At 45.3% G+C, this 20,961-nt stretch overlaps 1 protein-coding gene across 4 annotated transcripts in view; it reads right to left on the reverse strand.

The window, feature by feature from the left end:
• NPTN (neuroplastin) overlaps nucleotides 1–20,961 on the reverse strand; it is a 46,424-nt gene that overhangs the window by 16,432 nt on the left and 9,031 nt on the right. The window contains exons 1-3 of one of the 4 annotated variants that reach the window (XM_027697888.1): nucleotides 7,972–8,335; nucleotides 3,240–3,408; nucleotides 434–528 (exon numbers count right to left, since the gene is read on the reverse strand). In XM_027697888.1, the coding sequence (XP_027553689.1) occupies nucleotides 434–528; nucleotides 3,240–3,408; nucleotides 7,972–8,299 (592 nt within the window). In that variant the 5' untranslated portion in view covers nucleotides 8,300–8,335. Of the gene's footprint in view, nucleotides 1–433; nucleotides 529–3,239; nucleotides 3,409–7,971; nucleotides 8,336–20,961 lie in introns of those variants that run through there. The other 3 variants (XM_027697887.1, XM_027697890.1, XM_027697889.1) reach the window with 3 other exon arrangements.

The raw sequence follows: 20,961 nt of genomic DNA on the forward strand, positions 1-20,961 counted from the left end.
ATCACCTCCATGTTATGACCCAGACACTGCTCTTTTGTTCAACAACTACAGCAAAACTCGGTGCAAACCTTTCACATTTTGCCGTTTCTGTCCTAAATTTTAGGGTCCTAAAGATGCCAGAGGATGCACAAGACAGAAAGGTGGTGTAGTATCCCCTGAGTACACCACAAATGCAATGCTCATATTCCCATCTCTGTGAGACGTTTCCCTAAGAATGTGTGCAAGCCTTTCCCTTGGAATTCTAATTATTGTGTATCATAATAAATTATTATTTATAATGAACTGTATTGTTGATCCAGGTTTGACCACAGGCTCCGTGTCACGAGGAGAGGCCTCCTGAGTTCACTCTCTTGTACAGAGCCCAAGTGATGTGGCAGAGAAATGGCATTTTCAGGGAGAGGAGACAAACCAAAACACACAAAGCCAGGAGTACCTCTCACTTCTATAGTGGCGTTGGCTACAGGAGAGTTGGAAAACACAAACACACACAAGTATTCCCCCGACTCTTCCGCTCTGGCCTTCGCGATCCTGCAGACAGGAGAGAACACGTGTCAGAGCCCGGAAACACGGTGCTGGCAACAGAATTTATTCCCCCCACCCCAGACTTTGATCTTTTCACTGGATTTCACACTGTTAACTCAATTAACGCCTGTTAATTGTGCACTGCAGCTCGTTTGGTGCAAGTCCTCCTCGAGTCAGTGGCCTGGGTAGGCAGGCACAACCCCCTCTGAGCCCAGCCTAAGGCGGAGCTCTTGTCCCCATCCCTCCCTCCCTTTACCAAAAGGCTTCTTGGCTTTCTGTTATTATTATTAATTTTTTAAACCCCTAAGCAAACAGCACGCAGCTGAACAGCAACCCTGCAATAAAACCATTTAATTACACATGGAAACCGCTTAGACACATGGAAAAAGCTGCTCAGTTCAACACAATCCTCTGAGTGTTTACAGCACTTACTTTCCAGAGTTGCTGGTGAAGGTCTAAAGTCTCTTACAAAGTTAATGCCTCTTTCAGATAAGCAACTCCCCAAGTGCATTCAGGGCTTTAATAGTTAAATAATCACACTCTGACCACGGCTTTTTTTAATCAGTCAATGCTTAAAAGTGGAGGGAAATAAGTAAGACACTGAATTCTTTCAGTTCCACACAGGCTGCTTTGCAAAGTGTGACGCTACAACGGTGGCACTGGGGTATTATTACCATCAATCATTAAAGAAGGGTAAACTGATACAGCTGCAAAGTTTTCAAGACAGACAAGTTTGTTTAGCCAACAACTGCCTTCCAGCAGGAGCAGCTACATCGAGTCTGAATGAGAACCAGGAAAGATATATTCCATTTCCAGTGTTGTGTGAAGCAGGATTTTTAAGGGAAGTAGTTTCACCTCTAAGTTCTGAAGCTTCCTGGATGGTCAACACTGAACTTCCAAGTACCAACCACATCTCACAACAAACCAACACGCTAATGACTGAAAAACCAAGAACCTGGAAGTTTGTAAGGGAAATAAATAGAAAGCAAAAGATTAACCAAGCACATAGATAGATGGTGGAGCTAAATATCCTCTTTTAACCACAGCAATGTTGACACTGCTGGCCTGGATCCTCACTGAGAGAATCTGGTATTTCTGATTTAAAAAGTAACCAAATGAAAGCAGAAGTTACCGATCAGATCAAGCGCAAGAACAGAACGCCACGGAAAGCCTGAAACCCCAACCTGCAGCAAAGCAGCTTCAAAGTGATCAGGAAATCAAGATCTGTTTTGCAAATGTAAATCTACTGATTCCTCCAGCTGTCCCTGGGATTTCAGTGTGCTCCCACAACCCCTCCATTCCCTGGGAACACAGCGACTGTCTTACTCTAGCCCACTTTACTACATTCTTGTCCAGGAAGTTAAAACTGAAGCCAAGCTTAATCCTCCCTCTACAGAGGAATTCTGAAGGAAAAAATGTCTTGGAACATATTACAGGGAAGTCAGCCTCAATCCTTAAGTTTCCTGGATAACAAAGTGCAGTTTTCAGTAACCCTGGCACAAAGTGCCTTTTGCACCACTCGAACTGGTGCTTTTGGACCAAACTGCTCATCAAGTTAATTGCCAGATAAGAAAGCAAAGCCTTTAAAACTCAAGGCAACTGCTAAACACTGCACTGAGGAAGTAACAGGATGTAATTATGGAAGTAAGTGAGATGAATTTTTAAACTGCAAAATTAAACAGGTAATGCAAAGTGAGCTAAAGAGGAAAAGGGAAAATACACATTTGCCAGAATTAAACCCAACTTCCATAAACCTGGGGATGAAAGGCTGCTTTGCTAAGGCAATGAAAACCTTGAACATTTCTTAATCCTGTGTCAGTGAACAACATTAGGGTGGGTAAAGAGCCATCCCAGAGACAGAAATCAGGCAGCTGAGCTGTTTAGTTGAGTCCAAGTTCCCAGCAGTGGTTAAAAACATTCCTCAAGTGCTCTTCATCTTGGCCTAACACTGAACTGAGAGCTGTATTTGCTGTCCATGCTGGCAGCAAGGGAAGAGAATGGGTGGAAAGAAGAAAATATGAAAGAAAATCACACACTCAGAACAGATCTCTGAGGGCATCACTGAGGAAGCTCCATGTGCTCTCAGCAATTCCACGGCAAGGAAGTCCCTTTCCAGGAATATGGAAACCCTGCAAGGAAGTCCCTTTCCAGGAATATGGAAACCCTCCAAGGATTTGTGCTCTGTGCAAGCTCCAGTGAAACAAGGGAGGTGGCTGTGCAGGGTCTGTTCCCCTCAGCCTTGGATGGAAGGGACAGAGCCAGGGAACAGGTCAGTGCTGAGGGTGAGGATGCATGGACAGGCCAGAGGCACGAGTGATGAGGTTCAGTCAAGATGTGAGACCATTCCATAGCAGTGGTCTGACAACCTTCACTAACAACTCTGAGATCACCCTCTCTCATCCCCCAAGGCCAGGAGATGACTAAACCAGCCCACCTCAGCAGTGATTTGTGTGCTGCACCTCCCTGCACGACACAAACACGCACTGGATCCATCTTCACGTAGGGATGAGCTGGACACAGACCACACATGGGGGAAGAAAACTCCCCTGTGTGTCTGTGCCCCAGAGAGGAGCTACATGAGTTCAGATTGCAAGATCCAGAATAATCCAGGCTTTAGATACCCTGGAACCCAACCCCTCATTGCCTGCTCCAAAGCCACCGGTCTGCCAGCCCGGCGTTCTCCAGTGGAACAGGAAGGTTATTCCCAAGGGACTCACTTGTATTCTGTAGTGTTGGAGGTTCTCCTAGTGCCTGGGATCTCCTCCCCGTTCTTCACCCAGTAGCTGGCGGTGAGGGGGCTGGGGCTGGTGGTGAGGTTGCACTGCAACGTGACGGCCACCCCGGCCACGTGGAGCACCACATCCTCGCTGGCGTTGATCCGGGGCTCTGAAACGAGGGGACAGCACATAGCAACTCACCTTCCCTGGGCACTGCCACGCTAGTCTAAAATCCAGAGGGGAATCGGGAAGGGAAAGAGACTACACAAGGAATGTCACTGCACTAGTTGGGAGACATCGAGAAAGCCACAATAAACAGCCGACCACTAGTGAAGGCAACACCTTAGGGATCAGCACTCCTGGATGGGAAGAAGAGAGTTATTTAGATGGTTTATTCTAATATTCACATCGCTACAGATTTCCAGGTGACACCATTAATGATTTTTTGCACATTACTGACCACAACACAGGAGAACACGTGTCCTGTGAGTGTACGTGAGACCAGCTTGTCCTCCAGAGGCTTCTTTCCGGCTGTTACTTTGATTCCTCTACTTTGAGGGTTAAACCAAACCCATTTTCTATACAGAACAGCCCTCAAACTTAGACTTCTGAATAATATTTTTGGATTTCCCCCTGCAAACAGACTAAAATCTACCAATGGAAAATATCCTGTGCACACAAGAGATTTCAGTGCCCAGCTTCTGTGGTGTCTGAAACAGGGCCAACACCCAGCGTGGGTAAGGCAGAGCCTGGTGAGGAGTGGCTGAAAGCAGCCCTTACACAGCATGTTAGAGTTGGACCTATTTTGTCTCTAAAGTAACCTTAAACATAAACATTAATGAAGGAGGGGAAAAAAAGGAGCCTCAGTGCATAAACAGACCCCAGGAGTTACTCACTTTGCTGGGAACAGAACCCAGGCTGTTCCACTTCACAATCTTACCTGGTAACAGCAAATTCACTTTTTTTTTTAGGGGAAAGCCTTTCAGAAGTGTTCAAATTTTAGTATGAGGGCACTGTCCTTACATTTGATGGCCACATGTGCTTAAAATCATACAGATGGCTCTCACTCACTAACAAATACGGCTGGTGAACTTTTGGCACAGTCAGAGACAAGTTTATTCCCAAACTTGGAAAAAAGACCTTTCTGTGGAAAGTCTCATGGCTCACATCTGGTTTCGAGCATTCTGTAAAAAAAACACCTAACACAGGATGACAGAGCTTAAAAGAAATTAAGAATTCTTGCTGTTAGTCTTCAAAAAATACCTAATTTAATAGTGGCTCTAGTTTCAGCTTGGACTAAAGGCCAAGACTACAGGGTCTCTGCTGTTCAGGTGCTGCTGTGCCTTCAGCCTTGGATTTATTTCCTTACTTTAAAGGGTGAAATGGATTCCCCAGAGGTAGTTGCTGCCAGCTGCTCATTTCTCCGACCACGGTTGGCAGCACCAACCCCTCTGGATGCAGGAGCTGCCTCTCCCCGCTCCGGGCAGGAGGTGAGGCAGCGGGTCAGTAACCAACACCTTCATGATTTCTGCAAGCCAAAGGAGTTTGAATCCTGTAAACTCTGTTACACCTTGTGGTAACAATTTGGAGGGTAAGTTTAGTTATATCCATGTAGTCTTTTGGCTGCTCATCTGCAAAGCACTTGGAATGCAAGTTATGAAACAGAACGAGGGGGATGGAAAATACTGATTTGTGTCAGAAACATCACAATTCCCAACACAGACATTCCTCTGTCCTTAAATTACTGCCCAGAGAGGCAGGGAGAAAAAATATCTACCTGCCAATAACCTGATGGAGCATTCCAGTCCTGTACATCCCTTCTCCAGCAGGTTGGGTTTTTTTGAGAAGTCCTCCTTTCCACAGCTATTTAAACCCAGGGCTGGTATTTACCTGCAGAAACACTGGCAGGTACTGCAGGAACAGAGGGGGTTTGACTCTTCCCACAGACATTTTGCTCTTATCACACATTTTTAACTGTGTTTCTGCCTCCTTCCTCCCACCCAGGGGATTTCATCCTTGCAAGGATCTCTTTGGGTCCTCCAGTACAAAGCTGTTGTGTCACAGCCATATTACTGGACTGCCCTGAGTGCTTTTCCATCCCCAACAAAAAGCTCATTTGCATTCCCAGAAAAATACAGAGCTATGGAAATATTGTCAGCAATGTGTTTGAAACAGTAATTCGGTGTCTGACTTGCAACTTCTCTAGTTTTAGTTTAGGAAAATGAAAGGCAACTGCAGTCTCATATTCACCTTTACCTGTATTTATGGTACTTTGTTTATAAAAAAAGCTATCAGGCATTTCTAGCCTGATTTAATTCCAGGAGACAAACTGCAACTGGAATACTGCTGGGACAGTGACATCCAGAGGAAGACATCACCTACAAGAGTCACTTTATAAACAACTTAAACTGCCCATTTTATGTAAGACCAGCTTTCAAAGTTATAAACCAAGCAAACCAACTAAAGAAAGCCCAATAAGTGAAATTCATGTTCCAGTTTAGGAATGAGACAGAAGGCAGATGGAAGTTCTTGGGTGCCAAATTTTAAAAATCAAGCTGCACTTGATCTCTTCCAAGGACAGGGGTGGAGGTTGTGCTCTTCGAGACACTGGACCTTTCCTTTCAGCAATGCTGGGGTCAAATATTGGCAGCAGCAAAGTGGCCACTATTAACTGGAAATTCCAACTGTTTTTTGAGACAATTCCCACTTCAAAGGCAAATTGTGTTCAGACACACAATAGAGCAGCTGAGACAATTTGGGCAGGCTCAGATAAGATGGTCTCCAGGTCTCCAACCTCCTTGGAAACCCTCTCCCGCCTTATCTCTCCTTCCAGGCAGGAGCTGGATGTCCACGGGGTCTTTCCCAAGCAGTAGCAGGTCAGATCTCTTATCATACACAACATTACAGAGTAAAGGCATTAAAGTATTTGATTCAACATTTGCCCCACCACGAAAGCAGAATTATCCTGGGCACAAGGCACTTGGCAAGGAAGTCACCACACATTTCTGAATTAGTAACACCAGATGCAACAAGGAGTTAACTGGGGAGGAAGATGAAGGTTAAGCTCCAGTCCCCGGAGCAGGTTAGTACCAATGGCCTGAGAGAGGGAAAACCCACTTTGCATATGGAAAACTCACAGCAACTCATTCCCAAGGGTTGGCTTTGCATATGAAAAGGATTTTCTCCCTCAGCAGGTCACTCCAGCTGACTGAACACAGCCAGAGGAGCTCAGGACCCGCCACTCTCCAGAGACCCCACAGGTCTGGACAGGGCAGGGGGATTTCCAGGAGACATCACTTCCTAGAAGACAAATTTCTGGGCTTTATCTCAAGGTAGTATCATTTCCTAAGATTACAGGCTCTTGCTGCTGTAGGTCATGCAAGCAATCCAAGTCCTTTGGGACCTCAAAGGACCAAGGAGGAATCAAGGAGTCATTAGGATTGAAAGCTGAGCAGGTTCAAGCTGAACCACCCAATGCCACTTAAATTTTTTAAGTCAATCCACATCATTGGGTTCACTGTTTTTCCACATGTATCAATGCTGTTTCCATTTTCCAGAGGGAAGGTCTCTGATGCAGCAGTGCTGACTGCAGCACTATGGTTTAGGGAGAGTCTGGGGTTTTTCTTAGGTGTTCAAACACATAACTGAGGCATAATTACAGATTTGACATTTTTGTACCCAGACAAAACTCCGGGTGGTGCACAAAAGGTTTATTTATGCACAAAGGACAAGAGTAAGACAACAGCTTTGCTCTGCTCTTTTGTCACCTTAGGACACTGGGTAATCATGCAAAAAGTGAGTTCTCCTGCACCTCTAACACGGCAGATTTAATTCCCTCTACCTACAACTCCTTAGACATTTGCTTCACTATCAGCAAAGGCAAGAATTTTACATCTTGCCCAAAACAAAACCGGGTTCTTCTCTACTGACTCTGACAGCATCAATTCCCAGACTCGTCCAGGATGGCTTAAAGAACAAACTCAAGGCAGGAAAAGTCTTGTAACAACAAAGAACAAAAAGCAATTCTGGGTCAGCCTCGGTCTCTGCTCCTGAGAGCTTTTCTGCTGCCAGAAGTTGGCTCCTGGGCTGAAAGTCATTTAGCTGGAGTTGTTAGTTCAGCTCTGGGGAGGGTGTTCCCCCCTCTCCTTTCACAGGCTGGATTAGGAATAGCTGCATCACTTCAGTGCTGCTGCATCAGAGAACTCATTGGGAACATGCTGCTGTTCAGGAAGGAAAAGAAACACCACGACTTCATGGAAAAATCTAAACATTAAAGGTGACATGTAACTGGAAGGGAAGGATTTATACAGAAGCATATATGCAACCAAAACACGCGAGAAGGCATTCAGAGAAATTCCAAGAGAACAGAAGAAATCAAAATAAAATGGTTAGATCTGGGAAGAACACAGAAATCAAATATAAAGGCACTCGTGGAGAAGCCAGGGAGGCTGGAAACCTTCTACAAAACTAAAAGGGGTAGGGAAGAAACACAAATCCAACACCGGGCTCGCGTTCACACAGAAGCTCTAAAACAGATCCACAGATTTTCCCAAGTGCTTTGATCCTAAGGAGAAGAGACACGGATGGCAGACAAGGTCAGCACTACGGGTGGAGGAGCGGTCTGGGGGTCAGCACAAGAGGACAGGGAGGCAGAGGGTTGGGGATAACGGGATCAGGGTCACTAGACTGCCTCTAGGAACTACAGTGCCACTACGGTGGGTGCCGGACTCACTCTGCAGGACGCTTATAGTAGCCTGGGCTCGAATCCATGTTATGGAGGGATTTTGCCTCAAGTCATTCCTCCTGGGATCGTTGCTGGCCCTGCACTCGTAAGTCCCAGAGTCTTCCAAGGTAAGGCGGGTTATTCTCAGCACACTCACCCCATTGGCCCCGTAGGCAGTGTTAATGGTGACACGGCGCTTCCGAGCGCCATCCCACAGCTGTTTGAAAGACTCAGCCCGGTTGACTTCAGCATACCACCACTGGATCTCTGGAGTGGGGTTCCCAACCACATCACAGTACAGTTCAAAGGCGTCCCCCGTGAGCTTAGTTTCTGACATGGGCGACTTGACAAACCCAGCTAGAGGGAGGGGCAGCAGAAACGCAGTGACAGAGCGGCAGAAAACAAGAGATCTTATACACAACAAAGCAATGAGGTGCAGAAAACAGAGTTAGAGAAGACATCTACAGTAACACAACTTGCATAGAGAACCACACACGGAGCACTCGTGGATGGAGGGCCACAGTCAGGGCAGGGCACTCCCACCCTGCGTTATACTGGCCACTCTGGAGGGTCCATCTGTGCCAGCAGTACCTGCACAGCAGCCAGGAGGGACCTCCAGGCAGACTGATGGAGATTCAGGCCCTTTTGAGTTGTGTGGACCTTGTCGTTGGCCAGGGTTAACTGTTCATGACCAGATGTCCGCTCTCTGAAGAGGTTTCTGTATCTGACCTATCTACAAGGGCAGAAGGGGTAAACCCCTAAACTGTGAGTTCTGCTCTGACCTCCTCTTCCATCTATTTAGGACTTCTGAGGCAGGGAATTCCCCAAGACACAAGTGACCTATTTTCCTGAAGTAGCTGGATCACCCCAGCTCCAGGAGAGTCACAACCTTCTAACAGAAAGGGAGATTCGGTGGTATAAACACACAGAGGCCCAAAAATTGTTTTGTTAGAGAACAGACAGCACCAAAGGTAGTTCAGCAGCCCACAGAACTCTGAGAAGAGATGTCGTGCTGACATTCGTGCTCAGGCCAAAATATCCTTATTATGGCATGAAATCCTTCAATACTTACCAGCTTCAGAGCCGTGTTAAGAGCACAGACATCCTAAATTGTCCTTCAATCCTATTTTCAAAGATATCTATGGAGAACAGTGTTGCCTTAAAGCCAGTCCCTTCCCCCGCCAGGCCCCTCCTTAAACTAAAAGATTAGAACACAGCTGGCCAGACACAGATTATGCAGCAAAACCTGTCACTGCTGTGCTCCTCTTCTCTACTTCCCATGGGTGAGTGGAGTTACAGGGCCACACAGCTGATAAAACTCACTGGTTCTTCCCTCTCCTCAAATTCATGGCTTGTTTTCAGGAAAGGGACTGAGAGACAAGTCAATGGATTGTAGAAAATGGAAAGGTGGACTTAGAGCCTTAGAAAAATTCACAGTGTAAAAAAGAGCATCTCCCACCTCTCCATCGTTTGACCCACTAATGAAACAGTGAAACAAAGAGCTGGGTGTGGACACACAATCACACGGGAAGTTTGCACTACAGATGCATCTCTAAAGAACCATTTAGGCAAGAAAACAAGACCAAGAGTGTCTAGAGCACACAGAGAAATTGCTCCTTGCTGCCATAGTCCTGCCTGAAGTGCAACTGTGCTGCAGCTGCAGGTGACAGCTACAAGAACACAGACAGAAAACACACGAACCTCAGAAACTGCTTCCATTACAAACTCATTTACTCCAGGATTCTCCAGCCTTGCACCCCAGGACTAAAGGAGCTCAGAAAACCTCCAGCAAACAGTCCAGGAGGGATGAAACGCCAGTGCCCTCCTTACCTGCCCTGGGCCAACCTGCTGTCCCTGGGTGTGGACACGGATCCCACAGTTCTCCGCTCTCTGAGGTAACACAGGGCACTACGGCATGATCCTGCTCTGCTGGGCTGTCCCCATTCCAGGGGATGCTGAACCAGGATCACTTTGTACTCCCACCGAGGTGTAAATCACAGCCAGACTGGCTGCAGCTCCACGTGGTTTGCACACCCCCCAGGCTGGAGCAGCGGCACGAGGCACAGCCCGGCTCCTTCCCATCTCTTCCCGGAGCTCTCTCACAGATCACAGCTTCCTTCCCTCCCTTCCACCCTAGCACTGGACTGCCACTCTCAGACAGTAGCTCCAGGAAGCAAAGCCCCTTCTCCAGGTTCCCATTTCCACTGCTGCCCAAAGGGGATGAACTGCCCTGCCCAAGACATCCCTGAAGGCGAAGGCAGAGCGACCCCAAACCCGAACTCCGCAATTCAATCCTACTTTTCCAGCTGTCCTGGCTACTAAGGAACCATTCCAAGAGAAAGACTTCTTGCCCAGCCTTTGTGGCAGGGCTGAAGGGTGGTAATTGTGTGTTTTCTGTATATTTTAGGATGCCCATAGGCTGCTCTGCTGCTGGGGCTCCACAACAGACACGTGTGGGATGGGAGAGTGCTGTAAATCCTCTTATTAAAGGGAGTATCCGTAATTTGAATAAAAAGCTGTCAAAAGCTTTCGGGTTTGATTCTGATTCACTAAGCTGTTCTTATAACTTTTGCACAAAGCCTAAAAATAATTTTAAAATATTAAACTGGACAACTGTATCAAATATTTTCTGGCTTTGAGTTTTTAACCCCACATTTCCTCTTGAAAAAAACACGTCTCAGATTATGATAAATTCCCACACAACACCACCTTCATCTGAGTACCCATGTCATCAGCACAGGTAACTCCACCATGATGCAAATTAAAAACACAGACTGGATTTGGTGTCTCTCCCCACCCCACCAAGAGACAAAAAAAGAGATAAAAATGCTCTTTAAAAAGCTATTTTGGGTTAGAATAAAATCGTGGAAGGACAAACAGCCTCGACATATAAATTAATAAAAACTTTAAATTATGAAGGACAGTCTGGGGTTAATGTTTTGCATTTTCACTCATTCACAAACAGCAAAGGCAGCACATCAAACAGCATCAGTAAGTTGAGGTGATGCTTCCAGCTACACTCCAGCTGCCAGAGGGCCACTGCCCAGTAAGATATCCAGCCAGAAGCTGCAAAAAGAGCTGAAATCTGCCAGTACCACACAGACATGTTAAAAAATATAACAAAGAAAAGGAAAAAAAAAAAAAGGCTAATTATTACAGAGAATGCTCCCTGCAACACAACAGGAGTCTGGAAACTGAGGTCCTCCTGCTTTTTGTGAGTTGCCAGTGATTTCCATAATTGTTCAGAAGCAAACAGCAAATGACACTGTACAGATTGCACTGCTTACATAAGAGGTTTCAGAGCCCAGCACTTCCCTTACTTGGTCTTCTCCAAGCACAGCACTCCCTCCTTGCCACGGCCCCGTTCTGCACAATTCTGGAGACAGCAGCACCAAAATACAAAGCAGCATCACAATACAAACAGTCCAGGGAGCCAGTTGGTTGAGGCCATGACACTGTATCTGTTTAACACGAAGATTCTGCCCTTATTTGTGTTTAGAGCCGATTCCTCGTGCAGTGTCAAGTGCAGGACTCAGGGGGTGCAGGAACCCCTGAGAGCTCAAAGGCACCAGCCCTGCCCAGCACAGCCCACCTGAGGCCAGCGCTCACCAGCTCACCCAGGGCACGGCCCTCGGGAGCTGCAGGAAGGGGAAACAATCCCGAGATCCCACCTAAAGGTCATCCAGACCCACGGGAAGCAGCACAACAGCCCCAATCCGAAGTGATTCCTTGGTGACAAGCAGAAAGGGAATAAGCACCTTCGAGTGCTCCCAAGGAAAGATCGTTGTGAGGTTTTGCTCCTGTCTATCTGTACGATGCTGACAACTGTATTTATTTCATTATAGCCACAAATGAGTTACTCTGTTCCACAGAGTGATCCTCAGTAGAAGAAAAAGGGAGGTGTTTGAGGGGGAGGGTTTTTCAGGTTTTGGATGTTTTGAAAGCTAATTGCTGTCAAGCACAAAAGAAGGGAAAACCTACTGTTAAATCTCCCTCACCAGGTCTTTACAAATCTTCCTGATATACCAGAATGCCAGAAAAACAATGCAGAGGCAATTCAAGTAAACTACGATGTTTCCAACCGATTTATTTATTTTTTAATTTATTTATGGTTTTCTGCCTGAAGTGGCAATAGTTTTAAATAACTTCTGAAGAGGTTTGTTTATTGCAGATTTGATCTCATCCACCAGTTGTGTGGATAAAGATGAGAAAGACTAATGCTCTAAAACTAGAAAAATATATTAGTCTGCACGTAGAATTCTAATGGCTCTTCATATTTGTAAACTCTCTGTTAAAATTTATGTCGTAGTGAAAGAGCACTAAATCCAGATTAAGAAAAAACAGGATCTTGAGAGCTCAAAAATTATTGTAAAATATGCCAGCAGTGACCCACCAGTGACAGAATATACAAAAAGCACTACCTGAGAATCATCCTTGAGTTGCAGAAATGATTGTGCTATTGATTCAAATATCCTTTTGTTACTCAAATTTAATCAAGATGCACTAGGCTGCAAAAGAATCAATGCCAAAGGCACTGGAGAGAGTGCAGGGAGAATATTTATTGCCCCAAGTTAAAGTCTGGCCTAAAGAAAGGGGTTTAAAACATAAAGCCACATTTTGCCTGAGGAAGACATAAGTGCGAGATGACAAAAGCAAATGTTAAACCAAGCTCAAAGACAGAGACAACCAGGCTTAAATGAAATGCAGGTAATTACAAAAAGCCCTATCACATGTAGAACAAACTAATTTAGCTCATTTTCTATGTCTATCAAGCATGAAGATTAAAGCTGAAAACAAGCATCAATGTCAAGTAGAGATGGCCCTGAAAACAAAGCCTGCAGGAATCAGAGAACAAGAAGCTGTGATGCCCAAGGGCTGCTTGGAGATGTGCAAAGCAGGACACAGGCACAGGAACACACCAAGGTGACCCCAATGAGGGAAAAACAATGTATTTCCAAGGACATTTTCAACCGTGAGGAAAATATAACTGTAACAAGGCAGTTTTATAGCTGAGGCAAAGCAGGGCACAGCTCCACCAAGCAGGACAATGTTCTGTCCCAAACTGATGCTGTTGCTATCTTGAGGTGAATTCCACTTGTATGAAGAGAGAAAGCCCAGCTCAAAGCCCCAAAATGAGAGTTTACAAAGCTAGAGCAAAAATCAACACGATTTTCCCTATGAACTCAGAATATCCAGATCAAATCTAACTGCTTTGGGACTGAATGGTTTACAGAGTGTCTGTAGGGACAGCAAAAACCACCCTGTAAAGCCTCTCAGCCCAGCACAGGTATTCCACTGCTCCACTCAGGCCTTTAGGAAAGTTCTGGAGATTTTATTCCTGTGCACTGTTAAGACCTTTGCCTCCAATTCCACTCATTTAGACTGAATCAAGTACAGCTAACCCAGTCCTCCCTTTGCTTCCCTGTACCTGTCAAAATCTCCTAATTAATACGGTGTAATTAATTTGTATGAACACCTGCCATCAGGAATGCCTCTCCTAAGTGGAATATGTCTCTTTGGCAAAGTTTTAATTGTTCTACAGACCAGCAGCTATCAAAAATACTCCAGGTGAGATATGGATTTGTTATCCACCTTTGGCAATGAAGCTCTGCCACCAAAAACAGGTATTAGGGTTGAAGATTTCAATGATGGCTCTTCATTAAATTTTCACACCTTTTTTCCTAGATGCATTCTGGATTATGCTGATTTTTAACTACTCAAATGAAGAGATAAAACTGCAGATTCAAAAGGGGGGAATATAACAGAACCAGATGCAAACACTTCATGTGCTCCTGAAATGCTGCCAACCAAGGGGAGTCTGGTCCTGAGCAGGACTCGGGTTCAAAGCTCCTGGTTGGAGCTCCAGGGAATGACCAGACTGTACTTCAGGAAGGGGGATGGAACTCTACATTGGATGTAAGGATTTATTAAAATATGGAAGCACAGGTGATCTTGGGCAGTCCACAAAGAGCTTCTCAGCTGGTTTTGCTCTGCCCTCACTTGAGCTGATTTTCACCTTTATTGCATGGCAACATTTATAACTTCATCAGAATATCAAAGAAAGCTCCCCCCAGAACCTGCCCCCTTCACTCCACTCTCCTTCCCCCACCAGCTGGGCTTTGTTAGCCTGGTGCTCTGGGCTAATTAGCATCTTTTTCTTTTCTTCTCCACTGAAGGGTGTTGATTAAGTGATAAGATTTTTGAGGGCGGGGAACCTCACCATCACTTCGTCAAAGTATTGCATTTTTACTCCATTCAGGATGGAAAAAAGGCAATCTAATTAATGTTTCATTTCTTTCCGATGCTCACCTTTACTAAAAGTCTTGGAAATCAGTCAAATATACAAAAAAATGACAGCTGGAACCGAGCTGGAGAAAGGTGAAGGCACCTCAATTCCAAGGAAAGCACTACAGCATCCTGCCTGTTTTCACCCATCTTCAGGAGGTTTGATGGTTTCCCATTCTTTTATCACCAGAGAGCAGGAAACTAAAAACTGGCGTTATTTTTCATCTGCTTTGCCTCGTTCTTTAGCCAACTCATGGGTATGAGGTACCCAGATGAGCCCACACCTTCTCTAAGCACTGAGAACTGGAGCAATACGTGAATTTTATTCCTGCCATCTCATCCTGCAGCTTTATGAAGCTGAAGAGGGGAACACATTACCCAGAGAGCATCATATAAAATGCATGAGCTCATGACATAGCATTAGATTCATTTCACAGAGAGGGAAACCTGAGGATTACTTTCTCCAAGTCCACAGACATGAGGATTAACATTTTCTGGATTCAGACCAACGTTCCTCATTTCTCTGTGCATTAGGAGACCTTGCTTAGTTTGACGTGCACAAAGATTTGTGACAAACTAATTCCATTTGTTTGCCCAAGTAAAATTCAGAGCATTCTTAAGTAAATGGTTTCAGTGCCTCTGCTGATGTGAGGCCATCCTGGGAATACGCCCAGGGAAGCCAAGGGACACTTCCCAGCACAGGTGGATGGAGAAAGGACACAGGGATCAGCTTCTGGGTTTTAAATCACAGAATTCAGACTGGAAAGGATTCCTGCAGGTCCTCTGGCCCAGCTGCTTCCCCTAAACACAAACCCCTTAGATCAGGTTGAGGCTCTCAAGCTGCTCATCCATCCTTTCCCACATACACCCCGGATGCTTTTATTCAAGTTTCCTTGGAATGAAAAGCAATGCTTAACTTCACACTGCAGTGACTTGGAAATGCAACTGTTATTTTATGGTCACTTCTATTGTGCAAAACCTGATCTCAGCATCCATAATTCACTGGGAAAGCACATCCAAGCACAGTCCACAGGAACATTACTGGGAAGAGAAGCCACCAGTGTGTCACAGCAACCAGAGCTATGCACTTCCAGTTTCTGGGAATTACTTTCACCCCAAAATACATTCTTATTCTAGAAATTGTTTGGGTTCAGAACTCAATTTTGTCAGTTGTGGACAGTGTTTACGATTCTGCTTCTGCAACAACCTGTAAGTTTGACACTGTAGATGCTGTGAAAATTGATTAAAGTGTGGAATATCGGGCAAGAGAAGAACAGTCAGAGCAGGAGTTTATGACCTGGGGCTCCACCCCGGTGTCAGCCTGCCGGCTGCACTCACGTTTGAGCTGCAGGAGTTCACAGATCTATTTTTCCCGCTTGTGAGCTGGAAAGAACAAAGCTCTCCTAGTTCTCTGCTTCTATAAAGGAGGTAACTGGAACGCTGACTTAGGGCTTTCACAAACAACTGAGAAACTTGGTATCTCACTTTTTGCACCCGCCTGTCCCTCCAGGGTGCTCTGCAGTCCTACCACGGCCCACTTCCTATGGAATGCAAGCTCCATCTCCGATTTACAGCTCCTTCCTTACCCAAATCTGCTGGCTGATTTAAACCCATCTGCTTCAAGGCCCTGAAGGAGTATGAACTAGGAAGCTGCCTTGTGAGCTGCAGTATCAAAGTGATTCTATCTGCCTTGGACATCCAGGGTGGAGAATTAGTTTTAAGTATCACTGCAGACATGATATTAAAGCATTCACTTCTATAGGAAACACAGAATAAATTTCTCATCTGCTGGTAATGCTCAGATCAATGCTCTGGAAATAACTAATAGATGGAGAAAGCCAGGACAGAGCCAGCTCTGACCAACCTGAAGCAGTCAAGGGTACCCAGATCAACAGCATGTCCATGCACTTGCTCAGTGCCTTGAAAAGCACGTTGCTTTCATATTTCAAAGAAAATATTACAGGATGTCAGTCAAGAACTGCTTTAGCCATCCTGGAGTAGCTCACAGAGACCACAAGGAGCACAGAGACAACATCCTAAGCACAATTATATTTAGCTGTGTGGCATTTCAGTCACATGCTTTAGAAAAGGCAAGTCTGGGGAACTTCACTCGGCAATTCGACAACTTACATAACCCCAGTTAAACAAACGTGGATGGCAAAGCCCTTCCAGGGAAATGGAAAAAAGCTGTTCCTCACCGAGCACACCCAGCTCACTTCAGGGCAACGCCAGCAGAAGAGATGCTCTTAATGTTAAAATATCTTAAAATCCCGAAGAGGCTCAGCATCCTCACGTTCCTGAACGCTACAGGAGTGACTGGAAAACATTCCCCTGGGCTCATAAGTGACTGACTGCTCCGGGCTGGAGGGTGGATCCAAGAGTCAAGTGACTTCGGGCAGTTTTCACTCCCTTGTCAGCTGATTAGGGCTTCAAAGCAGACACACTCGTAACCAGATTCCCTCCAGTCAGACCTGGAGCCATCAACTACCCCCATCTAAGGGCAAAACCAGCCCCTGATCAACACTTCATAGAACAAACACTCAAACGGGCTGCTGGGATCAGCATCCCCTGGAGGGGCTGGGAATGTTCTCCCCCGGGGCTGGATGTCACACCAAGCCTTTCTAAACCATGTAATTGCACGGCAAATGCTGCTTTTGCAAGGCTGATGTTCTAAAGAGCTCGTGCTGTCAGGAAGCGGGGTTGGATCCACCAGGAAGAGATTTCCTTCCATGGAGAATTTGTAGATTCGTTTCTCAAAGGTTTTTCCAAAGATTAAACTTGCCTCATCCTCCGAAAAGGCAGGCATTATGCTCCTGTTCTTTCCATTCATGCTTCTCCCTGGCACATCTTAGGGACAAAAAGACTTACAATCATCCATGCTGGGAGGAAAAAAATTAACTGAGCCAGCATTTATTAGCTTTAATCCGTTTTTTTTAAGGAACTACAGAAATATTATTGTTGCAGCTTAGGAATATACAAGAATCTCTCTAAAGCAGAGAGACACAGGAGCAGAAAGGCTCCTATATATTGCAAAAAAAAAGTAAAAATCATTGTTAACAACTAGAAACCCACTCCCTGTAAAGAAGTGGGAAGGAATTCAGCTTCAGCACAGAAGAGCAGAGTTAGAGCAGACAGCAATTTAAATTTGTCTGGTGTTCCCATGTAACACAGCAACTGAAGCTGGCACACTAAGCATCTCAACAAATTTTAAGACCAGTAAATTTGCATCTTAAAGATACTGAAAGCATATAAAATGTTGATAACAAAAAATACCTTGTGTCAGATTAGTCATTTAAAATCCTCAGACTATGCCATTAGAGAACTAAAGGTTTCAAGTGCTCCTCAATTTTCCTGTGACCTTTCCTGATCCAACAAACGTGTGTTTGAAAGGAGCCTGATTACATTCCTCTCCAGCATGGAGGGAGCACGTCCTGAATGGCAAAGCTCTTTTTTCCCTTTTATCCATTCTGCAGCAGCACAAGCTGCTCCCTCTCATCCGTGATGGAGGAGCAGGACATTTTAATACACCGACCTTTCAAAAGAAATGCCCTTTGCAGAATTGTTGGATTATGTAACAGGCCACATAATCTGAGGCAGAGCTGAGAAGAAGCCATTCAGCAACAAAAATAATTCCTCTGTGTGCACAAGAAATGGCATTAGCAGAGAGGATAACATATTTTAGGTACATTTTTTTAATGTAAATCAGCATTTAAACTGCCTAATAACATGTAAAATACTGGCCCTGCTGCAGTAGATGGGGTTGGAGGAGGGATGCTTTAATTATTCCAAGTTTATGCTCTCCATAGCTGGAGGGAATTACTGCCTACTAACTGCTAACTCCAGAGTGACACAGCTCCAGCAGCTCAGGGCTGATGTCCCTGGTCAGCGTGTAGAAGCAGCAGCAACAGCTTCTCTCCAGGAGAATCGCAGTATTCCAGTTACAGGGAAGAGCAAAGCAGGAGGGAAATTATTAAAAAGCAGCAGAGATGCCATAATTGGTGTACCAGATTTACCCTCCTTTGCAAAGTGAGATCCTTGTTCCAAGTTGCATTTTTAATAGCATTTTTCCCCCCAAGCCATTTCTACAGCACAGCTCAGATTCTCCCTGTTTTGCAATGCCCGTTACTCCAGAATCCATGCCCTGGGCCACGGGGAGGCTCTGGCAGCTCAGCCATCCCCAGAAGCAGTGTGGTATGTGGGCCATGCCCACGGAGCTGCTGTGCCCAGCTCTGTGCCAGCACCGGGGTTACATCACAAACCGGATCCTCCCTCCAGCTCGGGCCCGGCTCTGATCCCCCATGGCCTACTGACACCACTCAGATTATTGACAGCACCAAACGTCACGGGGCAGCTCCTCCACAGCCTCAAACACGCTATTTCTGAGATGAAATTCAGCTTCAGCACCAGGCAACATTAGTGCATCCTAATCCATGGACAGAAATCACCTCCCCGCAGCCACAGGCTGCGCTGAGCCCCTCAGATCTCCTGGCTGTGCCCTCACACCTCACGCCCGTTGTGTGCTGAGGGGCAGCCAAACCCCCCGGAATGGCAGCTGTGGGGCTTTTTGAGCTGGTAGCTAAGAGTGAGCCCTGGAGCTCTACCCATGGCCTAGAGAAGGCTCCCTGCTCCCAGCGCTTTTCCAGCAAAAGGAGCAATCCAATTAAGGGCCAAGCAGATTTGGGCTCCTTGAGTCGGCAGCAGGAAAGGGAGCTGGCAGGAAATATGGAGAGAAACCTGTGCCTTTGCTCAGGGTAAAGACAAAAACGGAACTTCACCACCGTGATATCAATACTAACTGTGTTTAACTACATTGGGGAGATTTTTTGCTGTTGGAGAAGAATATAAATGCTGTCCTAAACAAGCTGGTTAAAATCTAATCTGAGTCATCTCCCTAAACTCAAGTAAAAGGGTTCTACTTCTGTTTTCTATCACAGCAGTGTTAAAGGGCTGTTGTACTTCACAAGATGACAACACTAAGAATTAGTCTCTCGAGCTCTTGAACCAGAGACCACGTTCAACTGTGCAGCCATTTTACAGCAGCATTCAAAGATTTTTTTTTTAAATACCTTAGGTATTTTTAAAAATACCTCACCTTAAGGTATTTTAAAATACCTTAAAAGACCAGCAACAGCACTGGGAGATTTTATCCAGCAGATAAGTTTATCCAAATTTAGCCATGGTGGTCATGGCAAGAATGTAAGAACAGGGCAAACACGTAGTGATCTCCCAGCCTTCAGGAATTTGCTGCTCAGGCTTTTCCTGAACCAAAGGTAGCTTTTCCATTGACATCTTTCCACAAAGAAACCAGAAGGTTTTATTTAGTAATTTTCCACCTCTCAGAGACAAGAGCTCTGTTTCACTTTGCAAAAAGAGGACAACAGTGTAATATTTGGAAAACCCTTTGGGAATTATAAATCCACTTCATTTTGTCACACTGAGGCCCCAAAAAAGGAGAGCAGCAGTTCAGGGCAAGGCATGCTCATACTGGTACTCACTGGGCAGCCAGTGCCAGCTTAACACTTGGAAGGTGCTGGTTAAAAGGATAAATCATCCCTGCAGTTCCCAGAAGAGGCATAAAGGGACAACAAAAAAGAACCTGATACTGCTCTGCTGAAAATGTGAATGTAGGCCACGGACAAACAACTGGAACTCCCAGAATACTCACTGGGTACTCAAAAGCCACATTCCTGATTGTATTAAAGCAAGACCTGAGAAACTGGAGATGGAGGTGCAGGGAAAGAGAAAAAACTCCTAAGTCCTGTACCCACCTGTGCCCTTTTACAGCTCCTGCCTTGACTGTTATTTATAGCTCCTTAAAAGCTATTTCTCCCTGTCTTATCATTTTTGCCCTGTTCTCCCAACTAATCACCTTCCTAGAAATCAAAACCCACTTTCTTTTTTCCCCCCTTACTCCATATGGCTCAAGATTGGGGTCACCAAATCAATCCTGGTATTGCTAAAAATAGGAGCTTCGGGAGCCTGAGACCCAAAACATGCAGCTTTGGTTAAAACCCTCTTATACCCTCAAGTGAGAACATAAGTTGCTGCTGAGCAGTACAGAACTTGCAGCAAAGCGTTGAAAACCCTGTCAGTTAAAAATGTAACAAATGAAGCCTGAAAAGTAAACCATGAATATTGCATATTTAAGCCCTGTATCAGGTTCAGCACCCTTAAAACTTGGGAGACACGGGAACTGTCCTGGCTTCATCAAGCAGTTTGTGTCTGAAAGCAAAGAGCCAGGAAGGGAACTCCGCATTTCCACGTGCTGTCCTCTCTGCCAAAGTTACAGGGGGAAAAACCTAACCACAAATAACACAGTGAAAGGAAATTAAAATACTGAAACTACCCTCGTGTTTGACAACAAGCAGAAAAGCTCTCACAGTGCCCAATGGTTACAGACAGGTACTCAAGCATCATTCCCAACCATTTTGCATAAAGAACTGGTACAAATAGGATAAAACTTAAGTATTTCCAAAAGTCAGAGGTGATAGCACTGGAAGGGGAAATCCAAAGGTGAATGTGATCTACAGCATTATATGGTGGGTACCACACAAAATAACTGTGTCAGTTTTTAGCTTACAGGGACCAAATGCACCAAATACACCACTTCTTAAAGCAAAATGAAGCACCAAGGAGTTGCAACCTGAATGTATTATCCTCTTAGTGCAGCTTTAGAGCAATTGTACAAAAGAACAGCTCTCCAAGTACAACTAA

This window comes from Neopelma chrysocephalum, unplaced genomic scaffold (genome assembly GCF_003984885.1).
Source record: "Neopelma chrysocephalum unplaced genomic scaffold, ASM398488v2 Primary Assembly neopelma1_124, whole genome shotgun sequence".
NCBI classification, from domain to species: domain Eukaryota; kingdom Metazoa; phylum Chordata; class Aves; order Passeriformes; family Pipridae; genus Neopelma; species Neopelma chrysocephalum.